Raw genomic sequence first — 23138 nt, 5'->3', positions numbered from 1 at the left:
TTTTTATTTTTTTTTTTACAAAAATATGAAATGGTCATATCTATACAAATAAATACAATAAAATTATACCAATCCAGTTCAAAGAGAGATTTCACATCTCCTGTACTGCAGTGAATAAATTAAGGACACATATGTCCCATAGAAATGCTTTCAATTTAAAATGTGAACATCAGTACAAGAAAAAACTTCATTATTCTGTCATAATGTAAATGTATTGAAATAAAAAGTTTGGGGTATATTGTTCCCTAGAATGTGTATAAAGAGTACTGTAAAATACTTTAAGTGATCATCTCTCTGACAGCTAATATGCTGCTAAAATATTTTTTAGATTTATGAAAAGTTATCATTTATACCATTCTTCTTAAGTCTCAGTCTATGAAATTCTGAGTACAAAATGCATCACTTGAAATAGTTCTGCCCAGGTTTAAAAGAGAGGAGCTTTCAAACAAGTGATATTATACAGTGCTAGATCCAAGATTAGGTGATTAGAACCCACTGTCTGAACAAATTCAGACTGTAATGTGGAGTGATGCATGTTTGCCTACAGTTTTTACTTTTTAAGTGCCTCAAGTGCTAGAGCAATGATGCGTGGCATGGTCCTATAGAATGACTCATTCTCCAAACCAACAAAACTGTAGAAGTTTAAAAGATGTCCTCCTACAGTTGCTTTGATCCTTGCTTCATATAGACCATGTTCATTTTTAGTGGTGAGGTCAACCAGTACCTGTAATTAGACACACCTCTAGGGTTAACACAATGTTCATACGCACAATATGCAAAGCCTATTACATAGACATGTTTGAAAATTTGGGGTCACTGTGACATTACCGTAGAGATAGACACCTAAATAACCAGATATATAACTAAACTGCGGCAAAAATTAAAGGAATATTTTACCATATTATTTTTAAACCCATTGAAAAAATATTAGGGGTTCTTCACTAGAGTATTTAACATAGAGTCTAGTATTTAACATTGACAAAAGTATATATAAAAAATATATAAAAGTTATTTAAAATGTTAATATATGTTTTTGTATTGGTCAAATTTGAGCAGGAACCTTGTGTAAAATGTCATATTTATGTCATGTTATTGCCAAAATTGGTGCCCAACTGCAAAAGCCATAATTCAAGTCCTATTCACATTGTACATATGGACTTACTTTCACCAGCACATATGAATTCTTAATTTGCCCACACTTGACGAACTATATGCATGTTATAAACTGGTCAATACCCTGCAATTCAATTCTATAATCTAACTGTTTTGAAATTCTACACTTGTTTTTTTTCTGTCTATAGTTCATGCTGTTTGACAATTGCCTTGATATGTTTTTTCTCACGAATTAGATTTTCCTGCAGGCTTTAGAAACTCCAGTTGGTCACCTGCATTTTGATGCATATATACCTCCTGACATTTGATCTTAATGTCTTTTTGCACTACTTAAAATAAACAGCTCTTATAAAGGCAACTAAAAGCAGGCAACAAGTGTTTGTACACACTCTTCACTCATTTATTCTTTTACATTCCCACCTCTTGGAAATTCATGTTGAGGTTGCTTGGTGTGATGTTTAGAATCCATTTGTATGTTTCCTTGGTAACAGTGACCTGCTGTGCCAACTCTGCAACCCCAGGACACACTAAAACACAGATACATACTCCTTCAGTTCAGAAATACATGCTTTCAATAAGTTTGTAAACCAATCTAATTTACCCATAAATTGTTTATTGAATTGTGGACTTAGTGTAAAACAAGAGCTGATAAATGGTCAGTGTTTTAATGGATAATACCTTTATAAATACTGTTGTTACTTGATTCATGTTCATAAAGCAGCTGCCTTCTGTGTCTTCTCTGAGCAAACCCTGGGGAAAAAAACACTGCTGTATATTTAATTTTTCAAAGGATTTTCAAAACCGCTGTATTATAATGAAAATAACAACATTATCCTGTCATGAGTTAAGATACTTTGGTTTCTTTTCAAACTTGAAACACATATATAATTAGAAATACTAATATTTGTTTAATTTTTATTTCCAAAAGTACTGAGGGAATGTAAATCACCACTTTTCTTCTTGCTGGAGTAGAGTTGAAGTAGCAGTGGAAGCTGGGTAGGGGTGAAGTTTGTTACTGGTAGTCTTTCTTCTATTAAATCAGACATCCATAAGTAAGTTCCACTCTGCACAGACCTCTCCTGGGTCCTAAACTCCTGAGGTGTAATAAGTTCTCCAGCTCTAGGTACTAGACTCACACTTCTTAAAAAATTGTGCCAATTCATGTTGTCCTTTATGTAGGGATTCAGAGTTGGTTCAGGTGTTAGCTCTAGAATGTCAGATGTTCTTCTGGAAATGATCAAATCTATCCAAAAGGACTGTCTTTTCAAATCTTTAAGTGAAGAAATGTGGCGAGTTGCCAGTCTAAAGCAAAGCAAAGTAATGGTGGAGCGCAGATCTCTGTCCAGCTGTTGAAGTGTTGAATTATTGTCCTTAAAATGACACAAAATTGGGTTATGTATTTTAATTACAATCCCATAAATCATGAAATCGCAAGTCAGAGATTTGTACTCACCATTTATTTCTGTAAATAAAAAAAGCTTAGGATATTTTATAATAAAAAATAAAATATATTTAAGATATATAGCTGAAGAGTTTTTTCAAAGTTTATATTAAGTTAAAGTTTATTGATTTTGTTCAGAAACTTAGCATAAATTATTTTACAACATGTAAGAAGTAGTTTTTGTAAGCATAACATTTTTGTTACCTGCTGAAACAGGTCCACCTCTTTATTGTGCTGAGTTGATTCTTCATGTTTGCTGTGGTATTCCAAACTATCAGCGATGCTGTTAAGGTAATTCTCCCAGTCATCCACTAGTGGTCCCACCTGCTCAAATACAGGTGATGGGTTTTGGGCAGTAGACATGGAGGAGTGGCTTACCTGCTCTTTTAAAACAATACAGTAATCAGTTTTTAAACCTATAAAATAATAAAACAACACCAACATACAAGGAATCCCTTTCACAATAGAGAAATATAGTCTTTAGGGAGCCATAAGAATGTTTTATCATACAGATCATTTGGTAGAATAACAATGATCTGGGTTACCAGTCAAAATAATAACCAATTTATTTGTGAATACTCTGAACAAATAACCATTTACACAGATGTGTGATATTTATGTAAGATTTAAAAAACGAAATTTCTCCATTTTGTGTAAAATTTATTGTAGAATTTAATCATATAATCAATAATACAGGCATGAAAATTTTGTGGAACTCAATCATTTTATATTAATGAGTTGAATGAAAACCATGTTAAATATCTCTACTTGGACAATTTATATTATTCAATTAGTTTTATTCAGATATAATTTATTTTATATAATACATATTTTTGGTGATAACTGATGTGTATTTCTTAGATTTACAGACGGTGAACGGACAGTTTCTGAATGTGTGGTTCCGACTGTGAAGCATGGTAGAGAAGGTGGGATGGTGAGGGATACTTTGCTAGAGACACTGTTGGTGTTTTACTCAAAAATGAGGACACACTTATCCAGCATGGATACCACAGCATTTTGCAGCAACATGCCATCCTAATCTTGGTCCCATTACACTTAGTGGGACCATAATTTGTTTTCCAACAGGATGATGACCCCAAACACATGGTTATGTAAGAGCTAAATTTTTAAGAAGGTGAGTGATGGAGTGCTGCATCAAATGACCTGGCCTCTACAATCACCCACTCTAAATTCATATTTTGGAAAGAGTTGGGTCAGAAAGTAAAGGAAAAGCAGCCAACAAGCAGTCGACAATTCTGGGAAGTCATTTTTTGACTGTTACTGTATATATTTGTTAATTCAGTGAGTTCCGGTGCCCAGAAGTTAAAAGGTAATCTAATGGTAACGGTTATCAGTCAGAATAACTTTTTATTGTTTTGCAGTTAAACTTCACATACATCATGCTAGATTAATGTTTCTAACAGCAAAAAAGTTACTTTTTAGAAGTGTTTAATTAAAGCTTATTATAAATATTATATGTTCTTAAACGGTACATTATCCATCATAGTTACTCAATTACTGGCAACATGTCTAAAGAAAATAATTATGAAATGTCACAGTTTGACACCAGGATGAACACACTGAGCTGGCAGTCATACCTGCTATAATGGTTTCTCTTCGTGTTCGCATGTTGACTGAAGAATGATAGATATGTTCTACCAGCTGCGGAATACTCTGGGTAAAAAACATCAGGTCAACTTTATCTCGAATATAATCATCTGTTCTCTGCAACATATCCAACAGAGTCTGCAAGAACAAATATAATTCTAGAAGAAACAGAGACACCATTAAGAAAAATTAGCAAAGATTTTTCTGGAAGCCACATTGAGAACAATAGAAAGACTTGATATTTGTGAATAAATGTACAGAGGGAATAAAGACATAGCAATATTTGGCCCTGATTAACACTGAAGCCAGACATGGTTGGGACTGGTTAATAACCCTAATATCAATTCAACTATATTGCAAGAAGGTGAGAGATCTTCCTTAATCTATGAGCAGTCACTGTGTACATTATTGTTTGGTTTATAAAATATCTTGCTAATAATAGTGTAACTGAAATAGCTGCAACTGTCATGTTAAGATTACAGTGGTGGACAGTAACAAAGTAAATGTAATTCATTACTGTACTTAAGTAGCTTCGGTCGTTCCTTGGAGGTGGATAAAAACTAAACTGGTCAAGCATGCAGCATGCCACCAATCAGTGCACACTATGTTTTAAACTTGTATTGATTGCCCTTGGTGATATCTACTTAGCATAACATAACATACACTTCAGTGTTATTTCAACAGCAAGCAGAGCATTTTGAGCATAATAAATGATGGAAGAAACTTCTTACTCTAACTTGCCACAACACTCGTGGCCTTATTTCCACAAGTTTTTTTTGCTTGTTTGTTTTATTGTGAAGTACTTGATAAGAAGGTTTTGGGCTCATAATCATTATAATAGATATTAAAGTGTTTGACTAATTAAAATCATTCTATAAATAGATTGGTGTGCTAAGAAGAACATTTGTTGACTCTTTTCACATAAACTGAGTTTATTAAGAGTTTTGTGACAAAAAAGATAATAGTACATTAAAGCCATAATAATTCATAGTACTTTGGATAATTAAGTACATTTGAAGGCAAATATTTTTGTACTTTTCAAATTAAAGTTTAAAGGGAGCACTTTTACTATTTTACCTAGTGTATTTCTACTTTAACTCAAGTACATGGTTTGTGTACATGGTTTGTGTCCTCCACTGCAAGATTTTATTGCCTCTATGCCAACATGGATACAGTAAGGCAGATTTCGGGAATGAAATGAACACCATCCTGAGATCCATACAGTAAATTTTTTAATTTCCAAAACTGTGGGAAGAATAAAGATATCTCTTATCTTTATCTTAAACACATAGTTTGCCAAGTTGGTGTGGAGTGGCCTGCACAGAGCCCTGAACTAGGCATGGTTTGATGTGCATGTGACACCTATGATTGAATAACATGCAGTACTGAATTTGTTACAAAAGGCTTAACTGGTTCCAGTTTTGAAAATAAAGACATATTATACTTCAGGGTTTACTTCCTTTTCTGTTTCCCTAAGCTGTTTTTCATTAGCCTACTAAAATGTACTTATCCTAATGGTGCTTATGCATTAAGCTTAATATAATTTCAGTGGTTATGAATCACAGTATGCTCACTGCAATCTGAGAGAAATAAGCTTAAGCTTTAAACAATTGAGATTACTTCTAACAACATATTAGATGTATGACAAGTGCAGTATCTCCCCACATCATATATCCATTTTTTGTGTGCAAGTTCAGTTATATAACCATTACAGATGTAGTTTTACAGTAAATACATTACTTTTACTAGCTTTTTACTACAATATATTAAAATGGGTGTATTGTTTCAAAGTACGTCATAATGCTCAGAATACACAATATAAGTATTAATAAACAGGATTATTCAGATTCTTAAATGGAAATAAACCCACGACAGTTTTTGAAGCGGTTCTGACAGTCATCCTGGGCTTGGCGCTGGCAGCCAGATGGGTCTACGGTTTTAGAGCAGTTCAGCATGTGGAAATGGCAGAGTGAGATGAACTCTGACATGCGCTGTTCTTCTGACATCTTTGATGTCTTCAGAAGCTCTGCACATGTGGGTTCCCTGCTTCCAATAGATTCTGGGATTGGACACATGCAATATCTGCTTTAGCTTATATATATTTCCTTTGTGTATGTATTTTTAACCAACACTGAGAAAGAGCAAAAACATATGGCAGTGTGAATGTGTGTGGCCAGCAATGTGTGTGACTCACTATGTATTTCAGAGAGGATCCAGTCTTTGTAAGCTACAACACGAGTGTATACTCCCGGCTTGCCTTTCTCCCCACAGCCGTCGCCCCAAGATGTTATACCATATAATTGAAACCTCCCTGAATCAAGGTCCTGGAGGATTAGTGGCCCACCAGAATCACCCTACAGAGACATAGAGCGTGGGGGTAAGAATACACAATATAGCTTTTACAGAAAATTTTAGTTAGTGATCCAGATGGAAAGTTGTTTATTGCTATGCATGTTTATAAATAAATATACACATACAGTAATATGCAAAAGTTTAGGCGGTTGTTAAAAAGTGCTGTAAAGAGAATGCTTTAAAAAAAAGTTGACATTTGTTTATTTATTTTTTTTATCAGTAGAAGCGAAATCCTAATCAAATACATTTTTTGTGTGACCACCCTTTGACTTTCAGTTCTTACCCTTGCACACTTTGTACACTTGCAGAAAGTCAGGAACTTTGAAGGGTCAGAGTCAGGTGTATGATTAAGCAGTTTAATCAAGCTGGTGCTATTAATAATTAATTTCAAAAGGGTGAAACGCAGTCATTAATTGAAAGAGGAACAGCTGTGCAGGAGGCTTAACCCTGGGTAAGGAACATCCAATCTCTGCTATTTAGTTGAGGTTGTGGAAAACAGTTTCATGACACATATCATATACCATGGCAAGACTGAGCACAGCAGCAAGGCATAAGGTATAAGGTATAAGGCATACTGTATCAGCAAAGTCTCACACAGGCAAAAATTTCAAAGTAGACTGAAGTTTTAAGATGTGCTGTTCAAGCTATTTTGAAGAATTACAAAAAAACGGGCAATGTGGAAGAGGAGAAGCAAGGTCCAGCAAAGAACTGGTGGAAACAAGTTGAACAAGAGGTGGGAAGTGACAAAGTACAACTACTTAATTACTGCACATAAGTTGTTTTTTCTGGTGTCAGTACTTTTCCTCACTATTGTTTTTTTGGACAATGTTTTACTTTCACTCAATATATTTTTTTACACAAAAATCTGTACTTTCTACTTCTATTTACAAAACAGGCTTGTTACTTTAGTTTTAATCTATTTGGTGAAATGATCAATATTTTTGGATTTTTTTATTAATGCACAATAAATGCAGCATGCATTTCTGGTTGACCATTTTTGGTAAAAATATAAATAAATAAATTTGAGGTGAAATTAAAACCTTCAGCGCAACACACGTTTATTCACAACGTCCTTTCTTTACTCAGATATAAAAAAACTCCACCAAAAAATTGTTTAATCAATAAACATTTGTTTTACTCCCAATTGTTTAAGTCCCAATCAGCTTTTTTTTTTCTCATAATGCCGAAATGAACTTGAACTGTTCTGTCTTTTTTGATCATACACATAAGATCCAAAAATCATTAAAAACTGTAAATGGTCTACTTTTATTTGTATACACTCATAATAACAACAAAATGCTGTGCTTTTGTGAAATAAAGAAAACGGACAGGATGCACTTTTTGCTGTCTCCGTCTGTCATCTCTCTTCATAGACACACAAATTACACAACCTAAATCTCTGTACAAACTTGCCTCACAGACATCATAATTATATAAATAGAAAGCTCAAAATGTCTACTTTTAAATAAACAATCAGATAAAACAGATATTTACTGCTTATGAAATTCTTCTGAATGTTAGGAGAGGTACAGTTCCTCGGGTATTACATAATTAACCGTCCTGTGGAAACATCGCAAAGGTACTGTTTGGTGTCCTGGTGATATAAATAATTTAAAACACCATAATTACTTTAAAACATTTACAAGAATATTTTGTCTCCATGCTCAATGTTGAGTATGGTTTCACTAATAATAAACATACATTTGCATAAAATAATCAATATTTGTCCATGCACATGTTGATTAGAGTATTAAATACTGGAAAATTATTATTTTAAAGTACAAACCCGATTCCAAAAACTTTGGGACACTGTACAAATTGTAAAAAAAAAAAAAAAAGAAATGCAATAATTTACAAATCTCATAAACTTAGATTTTATTCACAATAGAATATAGATAAAATATCAAATGTTGAAAGTGAGACATTTTGAAATGTCATGCCAAATATTGGCTAATTATGGATTTTATGAGAGCTACACATTCCAAAAAAGTTGGGAAAGGTAGCAATAAGAGCCTGGAAAAGTTAAATGTACATATAAGGAACAGCTGGAGGACCAATTTACAACTTATTAGCTCAATTGCTCAAGTGGAGCAATATCAGAAAGGAGTTTTTCAGAGAAATATTGCGAAGAGTTTGAATTTATCATCATCTACAGTGCATAATATCATCCAAAGATTCAGAGAATGTGGAACAATCTCTGTGCGTAAGAGTCAAGGCTGGAAAACCATACTGGATGCCCGTGATCTTCGGGCCCTTAGATGGCACTGCATCACATACAAGAATGCGCCATAATGGAAATCACAACATGGGCTCAGGAATACTTCCAGAAAACATTGTTGGTGAACACAATCCACCGTGCCATTCGCCATTGCCAGCTAAAACTGTATAGGTAAAAAAAGAAGCCATATCTAAACACGAATCAAAAGTGCAGGCATTTTCTCTGGGCCAAGGCTCATTTAAATGGACTGTGGCAAAGCGGAAAACTGTTCTGTGGTCAGACGAATTCAAGTTTGAAGTTCTTTCATCATTGCATTCTGTTTTTATTCACAATTTGTACAGTGTCCCAACTTTTTTGGAATCGGGTTTGTACATTTAGAAAATGTGTGATTGAGTTGCTATTAAATGAGTTCACTAATGACAATCATGTGAATAATCAGGATTACCCACTGAATTTGACAAATATTTTTATTTTTAACATAAATAAGCCGCACCTGTCTACACTAATGTACTTTACACAGGCTTTAACGAAAGACAGGTTACACACGGTGTAACGGGTGAAATATGTTGCGCTTCTATTAGGAGCATAGCGGTATTTTGGGAATAGACTGCCGGTATTCTTCCGGTATTACTGCGTGTGTGTGCTTTGTTACACGAGCAAAAACTTGAGTTACGAGCTCGAGACGCCGCTGCTAGATGGCGAAGCGAAGCCAGAAAGTGTAGATTGTGATGAAAATTAAGATAAGCAAAGAAGAAAAAGTAAAGATTGTAAAGTTTAGGGATACGTAGTGTACAGTGATAGTAAAAAACGAGTTTTCCCTCCGCCTCTGCTTATCGCCTCTACCCCCCCTCCACACACACACACACACACACACACACACACCCCACCGGCATTTTTGTTAGCTCATCTCATCTCCAAGGAAAATACACTGAATAAAACCTTATTATATCTTTACATACTCTTTCTAATATGTTTTTATACAATATTTGTTATTTAGAAATAAAAATATTTTCCAATTTAATAACATGAAACATAAAAACAGGGTGTCATTTTGAGGGTTGGAACGGATTAATGCCATTTTAAGTATTTTCAATATGGAAAACTGATTTGATGTGCGAGCAAATTGGGATACGAGCTCGTCCACGGAAGGAATTCAACTCGTAGGTCAAGGTACCACTGTATTTCTCTGGGGAGTTTATCCGTGCAGCTCAGAACACAGGTGAGGTGCGTTTTTTCGTTTCCGTTTGGAAATTTCATTGGTCTAATGTTATGGGGTTCAGTTTCTTGGCTTAAAAGTTTGTGGAACTGGGAAAAACCCAGGAAAAATCTATAAATAAGCCGCTTCGTTGTTTAAGACGTTCAAAACGTGGGAAAAAAGTAGCGGCTTATAGTCCGAAAAATACGGTAAATATTTTAATCGATTGACAGCCCTAATATCAATTTGCCATGATGTCCAGTTACCACCGACATTAAAACAGGTAGTAGTTATGGCTACTTTTCACTTAAGTACATTTTAGAGCTCATACTTCTTTATTTTGAGTAAAAAAAAAAGGATAGTCAGTACTTTAACTTTTACCAGAGTATTTTAAAACAGGAGTATCTGCACTTTTAGAATGTAGGTACTTTTGCCACCTCTAAATAGAACCCAGGTACATATATTTACTGTCTGAAGTTTGACCAGAAGTGGTCTTTAGGGAAGAACTGTGGCCAAGAATCCATACCTTTTGACATGGAGAAAAGGCTAAACGACTCAAATATTTATTTAAAAAATATAGAAACTAAGGTGCAGACAAAAAGGAAGCATGTGTTCTGGACTGATGCGTAAAAATCTGAAATATTTGGCTCTTGCAAAAAAACAAGCTGTTTGCCAAAGGGCTGAAGAGCAGTACAATAATGAGTGTCTGCAAAACGTCTTGAAGATTTGGTTAGGATTAATGGTATCCTTAATGCTGAGAAATGCAGGCTGATACTTATCTATTATGCAATACCATTTGGGAGGCATTTGATTGGCCTCAAATTTATTCTGCAGGAGGACAGAACAATCTTCAGCGTAAAAAAGAACAAAGTGTCCTGGAAGAAATAGTTTTGTTCCCCACAAAGTCCAAATCTTAACATTATCAAGTCTGTTTAGGATTACATGAAGAGAGAGAACTATTTGAGGGACCCTGCATCAACAGAGGATCTGTGCTTAGTTCTTCAAGATTTTTGGAACAACCTATATTTTAAGTTCCTTCAAAAACTGTTTATTTTTTAAAAGGTTTTTATTTTACAGCATTTTTTTACAAGTTTGCAAAATCTTTTCACAGCACTGTATAATAAATACATACTGTATACATACTGTATACATACTGTATTATAAAAATACATTTATATTTCAAATTAATGTGTCATACCTGACATGAGTCGATACCTCCAGACAAGTAGCCAGCACAAAACATGGTGTTGGTAAGCAGCTGTTTACCCAGGGCGATTTTACATATGCTCTGAGACAGAAGTGGTACAATCGCCTCCATTACCACATCAGCTGCTGGACCGTCTACACTCACACAAGTATCAGTCACACACATCAAATGAAAAACATAAACACACTTGTAGTACAATGCATCTTCTCTATTCTGACATAGAATCAGTTAATTTGGTCTGAAAAGTTTTTTTTGTCACCTTCATAAAGTGAGCCCCATCCAGCAATCAGACATGGTTCTCCAGAGGGTGGCTCAGTGTCAGAGGGCAAACACACCGGCATCACACGCTCTGATAAAACCACAGGAGAGCTTAGCTCCACCAGGGCAATGTCATTATTAAATGTCTTTGGGTTAAACTGCAAGGTAGATGGGAAGATGCAATCAATATACGTGTATTACATCTGAATTCTATACTACAGAAGTCCTCACAGCAGTAGAAATACAGGTATGTCATCAAAGGCACCATTTTTAGCAATTATCCAAAAAAAAAAAAAAAAAAAAAACATGCTGCAGATTACATTTACATTTCAGGTTCATATTTTCAACACTCTAACAATTGGAATGGATATACCACATACACAGCAAATACATTTGGCTTGAGATAAAAAAAAGAACATTAGATGATGACAGAGGTTGTTAGAATTAGTTTGAATTTCAGCTTTCAATTCCACACTGTCAGGCTGCAGACGCGGAAGCCGATATAGTCCGATCATTGTCCTTTTATTTCAACAACCGTACAACACAAAAACACTCATAAGCCGTTGAAAACAACAAACAAAGACATCCGCTCGATACGCGTTGTCCGCTATGAGTTCGAATGTCCCACGCATAATCCATAAAGCCTTCGGCAATGAGTAATCCAAGTCGGAAGTGGAATTCGCATATACAGCCGGCGGTCGAGCAGCCACGCGATTGTCCAGCTTGACAAATTAACGACCGACAGCCTGTGACTCAAGAACGTGAGTTTATGTAGTCTGATCTTTCATGAGCCACAGCTGTCGGTAATCTTGGGAAGCAGCGTGACTGCTATCGAGGGGGGCGTGGCAGGGTGGATCTCTGACAGCTACAGACGGGGGCGTGGCAGGGTGAATCCCTGACAGCTACAGAGGGGGGCGTGGCAGGGTGAATCCCTGACAGTACCCCCCCCTCCAGGGGCGACACCTGACGCCCCAAAACCCACCTATGCCAGGCGGGCCAGGGCACTCCGAGGAAGGCCTCCTTAGACGCCTGGGAGCAACGGAGGCCTGGTGAGCATCCTCTGCGGAGAGCCGGCATGGGACAACACCTTGCAGGAGGATCCGGAACGGAGCCAAGCCCTCAATGCTGACGGGAGGCTGAGTAAAGCCCCTGGCGGGGATTGGAGCCGGAGCGACCTCCATGGCGGGGAACCGGAACTGGACGCCAACCATGACAATGACCAGGGAGTGGAGGACATCCCGGGCGGAGACCAGGAACGTCGTACCACCCTCTGAGGGACCTGGAGGACCGACGTCGCCGTCAGAGGGACCTGGAGGACCGACGTCGCCATGCGGGGATCTTGGGGGCGATCCGTCGTCCTGAAGAGGACCTGGGGGCGAGACGTCGCCTTCTGTGGAGCCCGGGGGCGAGACGTCGCCTTCTGTGGAGCCCGGGGGCGAGACGTCGCCTTCTGTGGAGCCCGGGGGCGAGACGTCGCCTTCTGTGGAGCCCGGGGGCGAGACGTCGCCCTCTGTGGAGCCCGGGGGCGATCCTTCGCCCTGCGTGGAGCTTGGATGCGATCCTTCGCCCTGCGTGGAGCTTGGATGCGATCCTTCGCCCTGCGTGGAGCCTGGATGCGATCCTTCGCCCTGCGTGGAGCCTGGATGCGATCCTTCGCCCTGAAGAGGACCCGGGGGCGAGACGTCGCCTTCTGTGGAGCCCGGGGGCGAAACGTCGCCTTCTGTGGAGCCCGGGGGCGAAACGTCGCCTTCTGCGGGCGCTGGGGGCGAAACGTCGCCTTCTGCGGGCGCTGGGGGCGCTCCTTGGGACCCTTAGGAGCAGATCAGAGCCTACTGAGCAGCCTGGAAATGAGGTGAAGCCTGCCTGGAGATCCACGAGCGGAGAAGGGCTTGCCTGGAGGTCCACGACATCAGTGGAGCTCTCTTTGGGACACTGAAGCGGAGACGAGCTCGTGGGGTCGCTCGGAGGCGGAGACGAGCTCTCGGGAGGAGCCTGGAGCGGAGACGAGCTCTCGGGAGGAGCCTGGAGCTGGGCGGAGCTCTCTGGATGGACCTGGAGCTGGGCAGAGCTCTCTGGAGGGACCTGGAGCTGGGCGGAGCTCTCTTGGAGGTCCTGGGGCGGAGCCGAGCTTTCCGTGGGCGAGATGTCGCCTTGGAAGGGGCTCTGGGATGGGGCGTCGTCTGGAGAGGGACTCGGAGGAGTCACTTCGCCTTTTGTGACCGGAGGTGTCGGCGCGGCGCTCTCGTGACGACTCTGTGGCGGGAAAGCATGCTCCTGGAGACTCTGTGGCGGCGCGGCGCTCTCGTGACGACTCTGTGGCGGGAAAGCATGCTCCTGGAGACTCTGTGGCGGCGCGGCGCTCTCGTGACGACTCTGTGGCGGGAAAGCATGCTCCTGGAGACTCTGTGGCGGCGCGGCGCTCTCGTGACGACTCTGTGGCGGGAAAGCATGCTCCTGGAGATTCTGTGGCGGCGCGGCGCTCTCGTGACGACTCTGTGGCGGGAAAGCATGGTCCTGGAGACTCTGTGGCGGCGCGGCGCTCTCGTGACGACTCTGTGGCGGGAAAGCATGCTCCTGGAGACTCTGTGGCGGCGCGGCGCTCTCGTGACGACTCTGTGGCGGGAAAGCATGCTCCTGGAGACTCTGTGGCGGCGCGGCGCTCTCGTGACGACTCTGTGGCGGGAAAGCATGCTCCTGGAGACTCTGTGGCGTCGCGGCGCTCTCGTGACGACTCTGTGGCGGGAAAGCATGCTCCTGGAGACTCTGTGGCGGCGCGGCGCTCTCGTGACGACTCTGTGGCGGGAAAGCATGCTCCTGGAGACTCTGTGGCGGCGCGGCGCTCTCGTGACGACTCTGTGGCGGCGCAGCGCTCTCGCGAAGACTCTGTGGCGGGAAAGCATGCTCCTGGAGACTCTGTGGCGGCGCGGCGCTCTCGTGACGATTCTGTGGCGGCGCGGCGCTCTCGCGAAGACTCTGTGGCGGGAAAGCATGTTCCTGGAGACTCTGTGGCAGCGCGGCGCTCTCGCGAAGCGCGGCGCGAAGCGCGGCGCTCTCGCGAAGACTCTGTGGCGGCGCGGCGCTCTCGCGAAGACTCTGTGGCGGCGCGGCGCTCTCGCGAAGACTCTGTGGCGGCGCGGCGCTCTCGCGAAGACTCTGTGGCGGCGCGGCGCTCTCGCGAAAACTCTGTGGCGGGATGGTGTGCTCGCCGACTCTCGGAGATGGTGTGGTGCGTCCACGAGAACCCCGGAACACAGCAGCACGCTGGTAGAGACCCTGAGATGAAGCAGCCCTCTCATCAAAACATTGGGGCTGAGCTGCAGGCTCATGGGAGATCCGGCACGGAGCCGCGTGCTCTTGAGAACGTTGGAATGGAGCACCTTCCTCCTCAAGGGGACTGTAGTGGAGATCCACCACCTCTATCCCCAACTTCCCCAGAAGCAGCCCGCTGAATTCGGCGAGTAAGCCGAATTTGCCCCCTTTGGCGCTCCATAGTGAGCTGGCTTTGGCAAGAACTTCTCCAGACAGGAGGGAAATACAGAGGGCAATCTTGGCTCGTTCGGAAGGAAACCGGGAAATGTTAACAGCCACATACTCGCCGATGCCTTGCAGAAATCCGCCCAATTCGTCTTTTTTCCCCGAGTAACGAGCCGGTAATCCCCTCGCGCTCTCTGAGGGGCGTGGCGCAGCCGCGCTCTCATGATCCGGCTTCTGTGGATCTGAACCGCGAGAAGCGGCACTGAGCTTCCGGAGGAAATCCGAAGCCGGGTTCAGCTGCCGATCCGTTGTGGTCGGAATCGCGGAATGGCGAATCCGCGTTCGGTATAGGTCGGTCGTTCTGTCAGGCTGCAGACGCGGAAGCCGATATAGTCCGATCATTGTCCTTTTATTTCAACAACCGTACAACACAAAAACACTCATAAGCCGTTGAAAACAACAAACAAAGACATCCGCTCGATACGCGTTGTCCGCTATGAGTTCGAATGTCCCACGCATAATCCATAAAGCCTTCGGCAATGAGTAATCCAAGTCGGAAGTGGAATTCGCATATACAGCCGGCGGTCGAGCAGCCACGCGATTGTCCAGCTTGACAAATTAACGACCGACAGCCTGTGACTCAAGAACGTGAGTTTATGTAGTCTGATCTTTCATGAGCCACAGCTGTCGATAATCTTGGGAAGCAGCGTGACTGCTATCGAGGGGGGCGTGGCAGGGTGGATCTCTGACAGCTACAGACGGGGGCGTGGCAGGGTGAATCCCTGACAGCTACAGAGGGGGGCGTGGCAGGGTGAATCCCTGACACACACACATATGATTTACACATTTAGATACCCAATGAGTTTGTATGCAACAGATCATAAGTAGCTCCTTTACTTCTTTACACAAAATTACTTTGCCTCATCTCGTATTTTATCACATTATCTTGTATAGTATTTCTTTGCAAATTTCTTTCAATTGCTGTTGATTTGAAGATTGCATATTTTAGTATGATCAGTGTATTTCTGCGCTCAAAGGCTTCTTCTAATTTTGGACTTTGCCCTATGGAGACTCTTGGTGATGTCACTGACTGTTGTTTTTGGTATTTTTCTTAACAACTCATAATTTTTGCAGTTATTTTCATTGGTTGACCTGTATAATGTATGGATTGCATTGCCTATGCCCAATGGTGGTGCAAAATCACTGATAATTCTTTTAATTTAGCAGACTCCTTTATCCAGTTACAATTATTCACAGTGAGGAAAATAAGTATTTGAACACCCTGCTATTTTGCAAGTTCTCCCACTTAGAAATCATGGAGGGGTCTGAAATTGTCATCGTAGGTGCATGTCCACTGTAAAAGACATAATCTAAAAAAAAAATCCATAAATCACAATGTATGATATTTTAACAATTTATTTTATTGATACAGCTGCAAATAAGTATTTGAACACCTGAGAAAGTCAATGTTAATATTTGGTACAGTAGCCTTTGTTTGCAATTACAGAGGTCAAACGTTTCCTGTAGTTTTTAACCAGGTTTGCACACACTTTGTTTGCAATTACAGAGGTCAAACGTTTCCTGTAGTTTTAAACCAGGTTTGCACACACTGCAGGAGGGATTTGGGCCCCCTTCTCCACACAGATCTTCTCTAGATCAGTCAGGTTTCTGGCCTGTCGCTGAGAAACACGGAGTTTGAGCTCCCTCCAAAGATTCTCTATTGGGTTTAGGTCTGGAGACTGGCTAGGCCACGCCAGATCCTTGATATGCTTCTTACAGAGCCACTCCTTGGTTATCCTGGCTGTGTGCTTCGGGTCATTGTCATGTTGGAAGACCCAGCCTCGACCCATCTTCAATGCTCTAACTGAGGGAAGGAGGTTGTTCCCCAAAATCTCGCAATACATGGCCCCGGTCATCCTCTCCTTAATACAGTGCAGTCGCCCTGTCCCATGTGCAGAAAAACACCCCAAAAGCATGATGCTACCACCCCCATGCTTCACAGTAGGGATTTTGTTCTTGGGATGGTAATCATCATTCTTCTTCCTCCAAACATGTTTAGTGGAATTATGACCCAAAAGTTCTATTTTGGTCTTATCTGACCACATGACTTACTCCCATGACTCCTCTGGATCATCCAAATGGTCATTGGCAAACTTAAGACGTGCCTGGACATGTGCTGGTTTAAGCAGGGGAACCTTCCATGCCATGCATGATTTCAAACCATGACGTCTTAGTGTATTACCAACAGTAACTTTGGAAACGGTGGTCCCAGCTCTTTTCAGGTCATTGACCAGCTCCTCCCGTGTAGTCCTGGGCTGATTTCTCACCTTCCTTAGGATCATTGAGACCCCACGAGGTGAGATCTTGCATGGAGCCCCAGTCCGAGGGCGATTGACAGTCATGTTTAGCTTCTTCAATTTTTTATAATGATTGCTCCAACAGTGGACCTTTTTTCACCAAGCTGCTTGGCAATTTCCCCGTAGCCCTTTCCAGCCTTGTGGAGGTGTATTTTGTCTCTAGTGTCTTTGGACAGCTCTTTGGTCTTGGCCATGTTAGTAGTTGGATTCTTACTGATTGTATGGGGTGGACAGGTGTCTTTATGCAGCTAACGACCTCAAACAGGTCCATCTAATTTAGGATAATAAATGTAGTGGACATTTTAAAGGCAGACCAACAGGTCTTTGAGGGTCAGAATTCTAGCTGATAGACAGGTGTTCAAATACTTATTTGCAGCTGTATCATACAAATAAATAGTTTAAAAATCATATATTGTGATTTATGGATTTTTTTTTTTTTTATATTATGTCTCTCACAGTGGACATGCACCTACGATGACAATTTCAGACCCCTCCATGATATCTAAATGGGAGAACTTGCAAAATAGCAGGGTGTTCAAATACTTATTTTCCTCACTGTTTGCAAAATTCCAATGATTAGTCCAGTGTCTTAACCACTGAGCCACCACTTCAGCTTTCTCCCATAATTAGTTCTCTGTTCCTTCTAATGTTTTTTCCTTTTTAACCACAACAAACCAAGAGTAGATATACAGAGCTGATCATTTTTTAAATAATCAAACAGAGCACACACTGGCAACAAGAAACCTGCAACTTTCCAATACTTCTGAACACTTGGAAAATGGGTTGGTTCAAACAAGTTGTTTAAAACATCTAATATTATGTAAATCTAATCTAGTGTAAATATAAGGATTTACATTTACAGAGCTGACATCCAATTTATCTTTTGATCTGTTTTCCGTTTATTGTAAAAAAAAAAAAAAAGATGCACAGTATCAAAACACCAAAAAGGCAATGCAATAAAAGCTGTCTATTGATGCATATGTACAGGTATGTAAACATTACCTTTGGGTGAGCAATGATGCGGTTGACCTTCATGACCTGCTCATCAGGGTCAACCTTAGTGATGTCAAATTCCCCAACCACAGCTCTCCAGTAATGTTCACTCTGACTTCTAAAATGTAAGATGGAGAGAGAAAGGAACTTTTATGAAAGTGCAGCAACCAGAGGTATATAAGACGAGTAGACCACAAAAACCAGCAAAATGACTTCACCAATCTTTGTTTTTACCACCCAAATATTGTGTACATTGTGCTGACAAAACAGCTTTGAGCCTTTAAGGCATAGATTTCACAAGACTTCTGAAGGTGTGCTGTGGTTCTGTAAGATGCAAAGTGGAACCTCCATGCATTTAATTGTTTTTTTAGGACATTCTGCAGATTCTTTATCAGATTGAAATCTGAGAAAATGTAAGTCAAAGTCAATATTTTATACAATATTTCTTGTTCCTCCAACAATTTCTATACTTTTTTGCAGTGTGACAAAAAAGCATTAGGCTGTTAAAATCTGCCACTGCCATCAGAAAATACCACTGCTATGAAGAATTGTATTTGGTCCTCAACAATATTTAGGTGGAGCATCCAAATTAATGACAGGACCAAGGGTTTCACTGCGGCAACGTCTTCATATCGTTTTCTGAAGTTGGCTTTTTTTTCTTCAAGTTTTCCTACAGTAATGAAGTAATAAAAGTTTTTCCTTACAATGTTCAAACATCTCTGTAAATATAGATTACACACAGAAACTATTCTTAGTTTAACCTGGGCATGCTGTCACAAATGCAAAAAATACATTCACAGACACCACTGTAGATTGATGAACTAAATGTAATCATCTGTGGTGCTGCTCATAGGAATGCAACTTGAATAGAAGGTACTGTTTTGCCATCAAAAAAATTATGCCTACTGCTAATATTTGATATATTTCACACATTTTAATTTTAATTTTAATTTTTACTTCTACTTCAGTTGCACCCTGGTTGGTTCAGTGATAAATCAAGTACTTCACATTTACCCTACAAACAATAGCAAAGGAAATTCAACTAAATCAAATTCATGTCACCACCTGCTTGCTCATCAGGAACAAATTTACACTTATAAAGAACATTATTTTTATCACCACATTATCTGTGTAAAGCTGTTTTGAGACAATGTTCATTGTTAAAAGCGCTATAAAAATACAAATGAATTAAATTGAAAATGAATATGGAATAAAAATCAGCTGATTTGAATACATCTGTTCTAGGCTCTTACCCAACAAAGCAATGTGCAGCAGTGATGACCCAGTAGCTGTCCACCAGGACTCCTCCACACATCAAAGCTCCATTTAGTTGCAGGTTGACAATCCAAGGCCAGCTGCCAGGGGGCGCCTGAGAGCCACCCATTATGCGGGAGCGTGGCTGTGTAAGGGACTTTCCACCTAATATCCTCTGCCCACATAAAGCTACAGCATACAGATGACAGAGAGACGTAAACACTATGGCACTGTTTTTTTTACATACAATATAATGACAGATTTTGTATTTAAAAATGAGTTTATTAGAGGCATGTAGGACGTTTTGGAGACAAGGTGAGGGAGGCGAGATTGAGATGGTTTAGACATGTGCAGAGAAGGGACATGGGGTATATCCAGAAAGGAGGAAAAGAGGAAGACGAAGAAGGCGGTTTATGGATGTGGTGAGGGTAGGTAGTTGGGTTGAAAGAGGCAGATGTAGAGGACAGGGGGGAGTATGAAGACAGATGATCCGCTGTGGCAACCCCTAATGGGTAAATCCGAAAGAAAAAGAAGAAGATATTGCCAGATTTTGTATGTGCGTGTTTGTTTTGTTTCCTTGACTGTGCTCAGCTTTAAAAGTGTGTATTTACTCTCTGTTCTGGTTTCTGTGGCTGGCTCCAAGTTCTGCATGGTGTTAATGAGACTGCATTGTAATAGCCTGGAGCTGCAGCTCTCTCCCATGATTTTAATGCAGGATTCAGAGTGCAGCTCTAAGGTAGAACAGCGACGTTGGTAAAACCCACACATCTGACTCAAAGCCCAGCTTCTCTCAGTCTCTTCAGTCAAACTTTGAGTTTGTCTCAACATCTCACAGCTTGGCTCCATTAATAGAGACTCTGCAGCCCCTGAGGCAACAAAAAAATTTGTATCAGAGAGTGAAACACAAAAATCAGCTAACTAAAATCTGCAATATTGTGATATCACCAGCATTTTATATATCCCCAGCAAACACCTATGTTCTCCAATAAAATATATCAACATATTCTAGCAAAGTGTAACATCACACAAGTAGCAACATTCACCAGTACACACAAGAACTCCAGGAAATATCAGCATTCTCCAGTATACACCGGTAGTCTCCAACAACCAATAAAACATACACCAACTCTAACACTAACAGTCTTTAACGCAGTCATTCTCTAACAACAGTCACAAATGCATGTACCACATTATCTAATAAACACCAACATTCTCCAACAAGCTCGGTCATTCTCTAAAAAAACAACATTCTTAAAACAAGCACAAATATTTTCCAGTACCACTAGTATTCCCCAATAAAAGCTCAAGATCAAATTCAATGGAAGACAAGCCAAGATGAAGTCTGTACAGCAAAAGCAGATTTAGTATTTTCTGACCAGAGAGAAAGAAAGAGCAGCAGGGTCAACCATAAACCATTTTACAGAGGGATAGCAAGACCCTACAGAGGTTAGTGAGGATGGCTGAAAAGATCATCAGGGTCTCTCTTCCCTTTATCACAGACATTAACAACACACGCTGCATCTGTACAGTCACCAGCATTGTGGCTGATCACACACCCCTCATACACACTCTTTACTCTCCCGTCACCTGGAAAAAGAAGCATTTGAGCCCTCACAATTATACTGTGTAAAAAAAAATTTCCACAAGCCATCAGACTCCTTAACATGAAGGAACTGGACTGACACACACACACACACGCACACACACATAGCTGGACACTATTATAGCTAAAATATAGTAGATCCTAAATATTGTTTTAGCATGGTGTAACCATGACATTACAAGGGTTTGGCCAGAATTGACTTAAGGTAAGCATCAACATCTGCCTTACATGAAGCAAGTTTGGCAATGTTATACACAGACAGGTTTGGATGCAAATGGAGTTTTTGTTATCAGGGAATGCAGACTGTGACATGACAGTCCAAAAAAAACTTTTTCTAACTCTTTGTAATGCTTTCATTACTCATTGTATCTCTTCTGGTATATTAACACTCTTAATGTAACTGAACTTGATAAAATTTGATATATTTTATATATTTGTGCTATATATTATTTCCCCTTGCATGCTTCAAAACTGACTATTTACTATCAAGTGTGACATTCTTCAATTCTCCAATATGTGATGGATTAAAGAATTGCGAACTTAAAAAAACCAGGATAAATGCCCAACACACTGGTCTAAATAAAATTGCTTTAGGAAAGAATTGCCAAAACATTTTTAAAAGGATTTTCTTTGTTTAAATACAAATTCAGATACAAACATGGCATTTATCAATAATTCCATTTGATGGGGACAGTTTTAAAGTGTAAATATCAGATGTTTTGGGCTGCATGACATGCTCTGGTATGATATTTAAAGGGTGTGCATGTGCTCACCACATGTTCCGGAGCGCTGTCCACAGTCCTGAAACAGGCAGGGAATGCAGCCCGTACAGCTGGCTTCTGCTCTGCGCATGTCTGCTATCGCCTGGTCCATGGAAGTAAGCGCACGGACCAAAGCTGCCTCCATCACAACTGTCCCTCTATTTGAGAGAGCTATTAATAAAAACAGTGAGAGAAGGTCTTAGGGATATTTTATTTCAATCGCTCTTGAATAATATAGATATTAAATATGTATACATAGAAAGACAAACCATAAGGCTGGGGCAAAATTATAAGAGGATGAATTTTGCATTGTATAATTATGACCAATAGTATAGTGCAAAATCCACACTACACCTCAGTATGAATCAAAACAATTCCCTCAACCATTCCAAGGAATGCATCACATAAGATTTGATTTGGAATATGGTAATTTATTTTAAGTACATATATATTTTTTCCTGTATTAACATGCTACATATTACCCCTGATTTTCACACTTACACAGACAGCTGCAACTACAATAATGCTATAAATATGAATCAAATTATTTAATGATCCAAGACTTTGCATGTGTAGTCTTTTTTAGACCAGGTCTGGAAAGTTGCTGAGAACACAAAATTCAAACTTACAAACAAATAAAGTGGATTTTTCAATCTGTGAAACAATAACAACATTTAAATAACACTAAACTATTGTTAAACTAAATATATGTACTTATTATACACTTCTGTTATTGAGTGTGCAAAATGTGAGCATTTCATCATATACTAACTAAGATTATAGATTATATGCTATCAAAATCTAACTAGCATAACACCAAAATCACAATTTAAATTGTTCTGTAGATATTATGCATTTTTGTTGCTCTATCAAATTAAATATTCAGACTGGCATCTTCAAATAAGCTTCAGAATAACTTTAAGGTTGTCTTCTTTTATAATATATAAAATAAATACAGGCAAATTATCTCTTTTCTTTGTAAAGACTAGAGTTCATTTAAATATACACTTGCGTTTGTTGCTCTATAATGCATTCTAAAACTTAAAAATGTTTTTATTTAGCATATTTTTCAAACCGATAAACATGGACTAATGTTCAGCAGAAATTAATAAATTAGTATTTACTTTGTTGTAAGTTTTATCTGCTAATAGTTTTATCACCTAGTACATCTTAAACTGCTCATCCTTACCTTTGAGCACACTTTGTGGCATTCTGTAGACTTCTCTTTCCACAGGTGCTGCTGCACACCAACCAATCAATACCAGCACCAGGACTGACATCAGTAGCATTGTCCCACACCCTGT

The 23138-nt window shown here is 40.1% G+C and overlaps 1 protein-coding gene across 1 annotated transcript; it reads right to left on the bottom strand.

The window, feature by feature from the left end:
* Positions 1-291: 291 nt before the first annotated feature.
* prss56 (serine protease 56) lies at positions 292-18258 on the bottom strand (the record flags this gene model as incomplete). The annotated part of the gene is made up of 11 exons (XM_083524757.1): positions 292-724; positions 1534-1640; positions 1813-1863; positions 2063-2483; positions 2759-2878; positions 4214-4320; positions 6033-6221; positions 6357-6516; positions 11126-11268; positions 11394-11550; positions 18226-18258. 11 exons carry the CDS (start codon positions 18256-18258, stop codon positions 551-553), a joined length of 1662 nt encoding a protein of 553 aa, XP_083380883.1. The 3' UTR covers positions 292-550.
* Positions 18259-23138: the final 4880 nt, after the last annotated feature.

The sequence above is a fragment of the Silurus aristotelis genome (genome assembly GCF_946808225.1).
Source record: "Silurus aristotelis genome assembly, chromosome: 22".
In the NCBI taxonomy this organism is placed as follows: domain Eukaryota; kingdom Metazoa; phylum Chordata; class Actinopteri; order Siluriformes; family Siluridae; genus Silurus; species Silurus aristotelis.
This window is presented reverse-complemented; position numbering and strand designations above follow the sequence as displayed.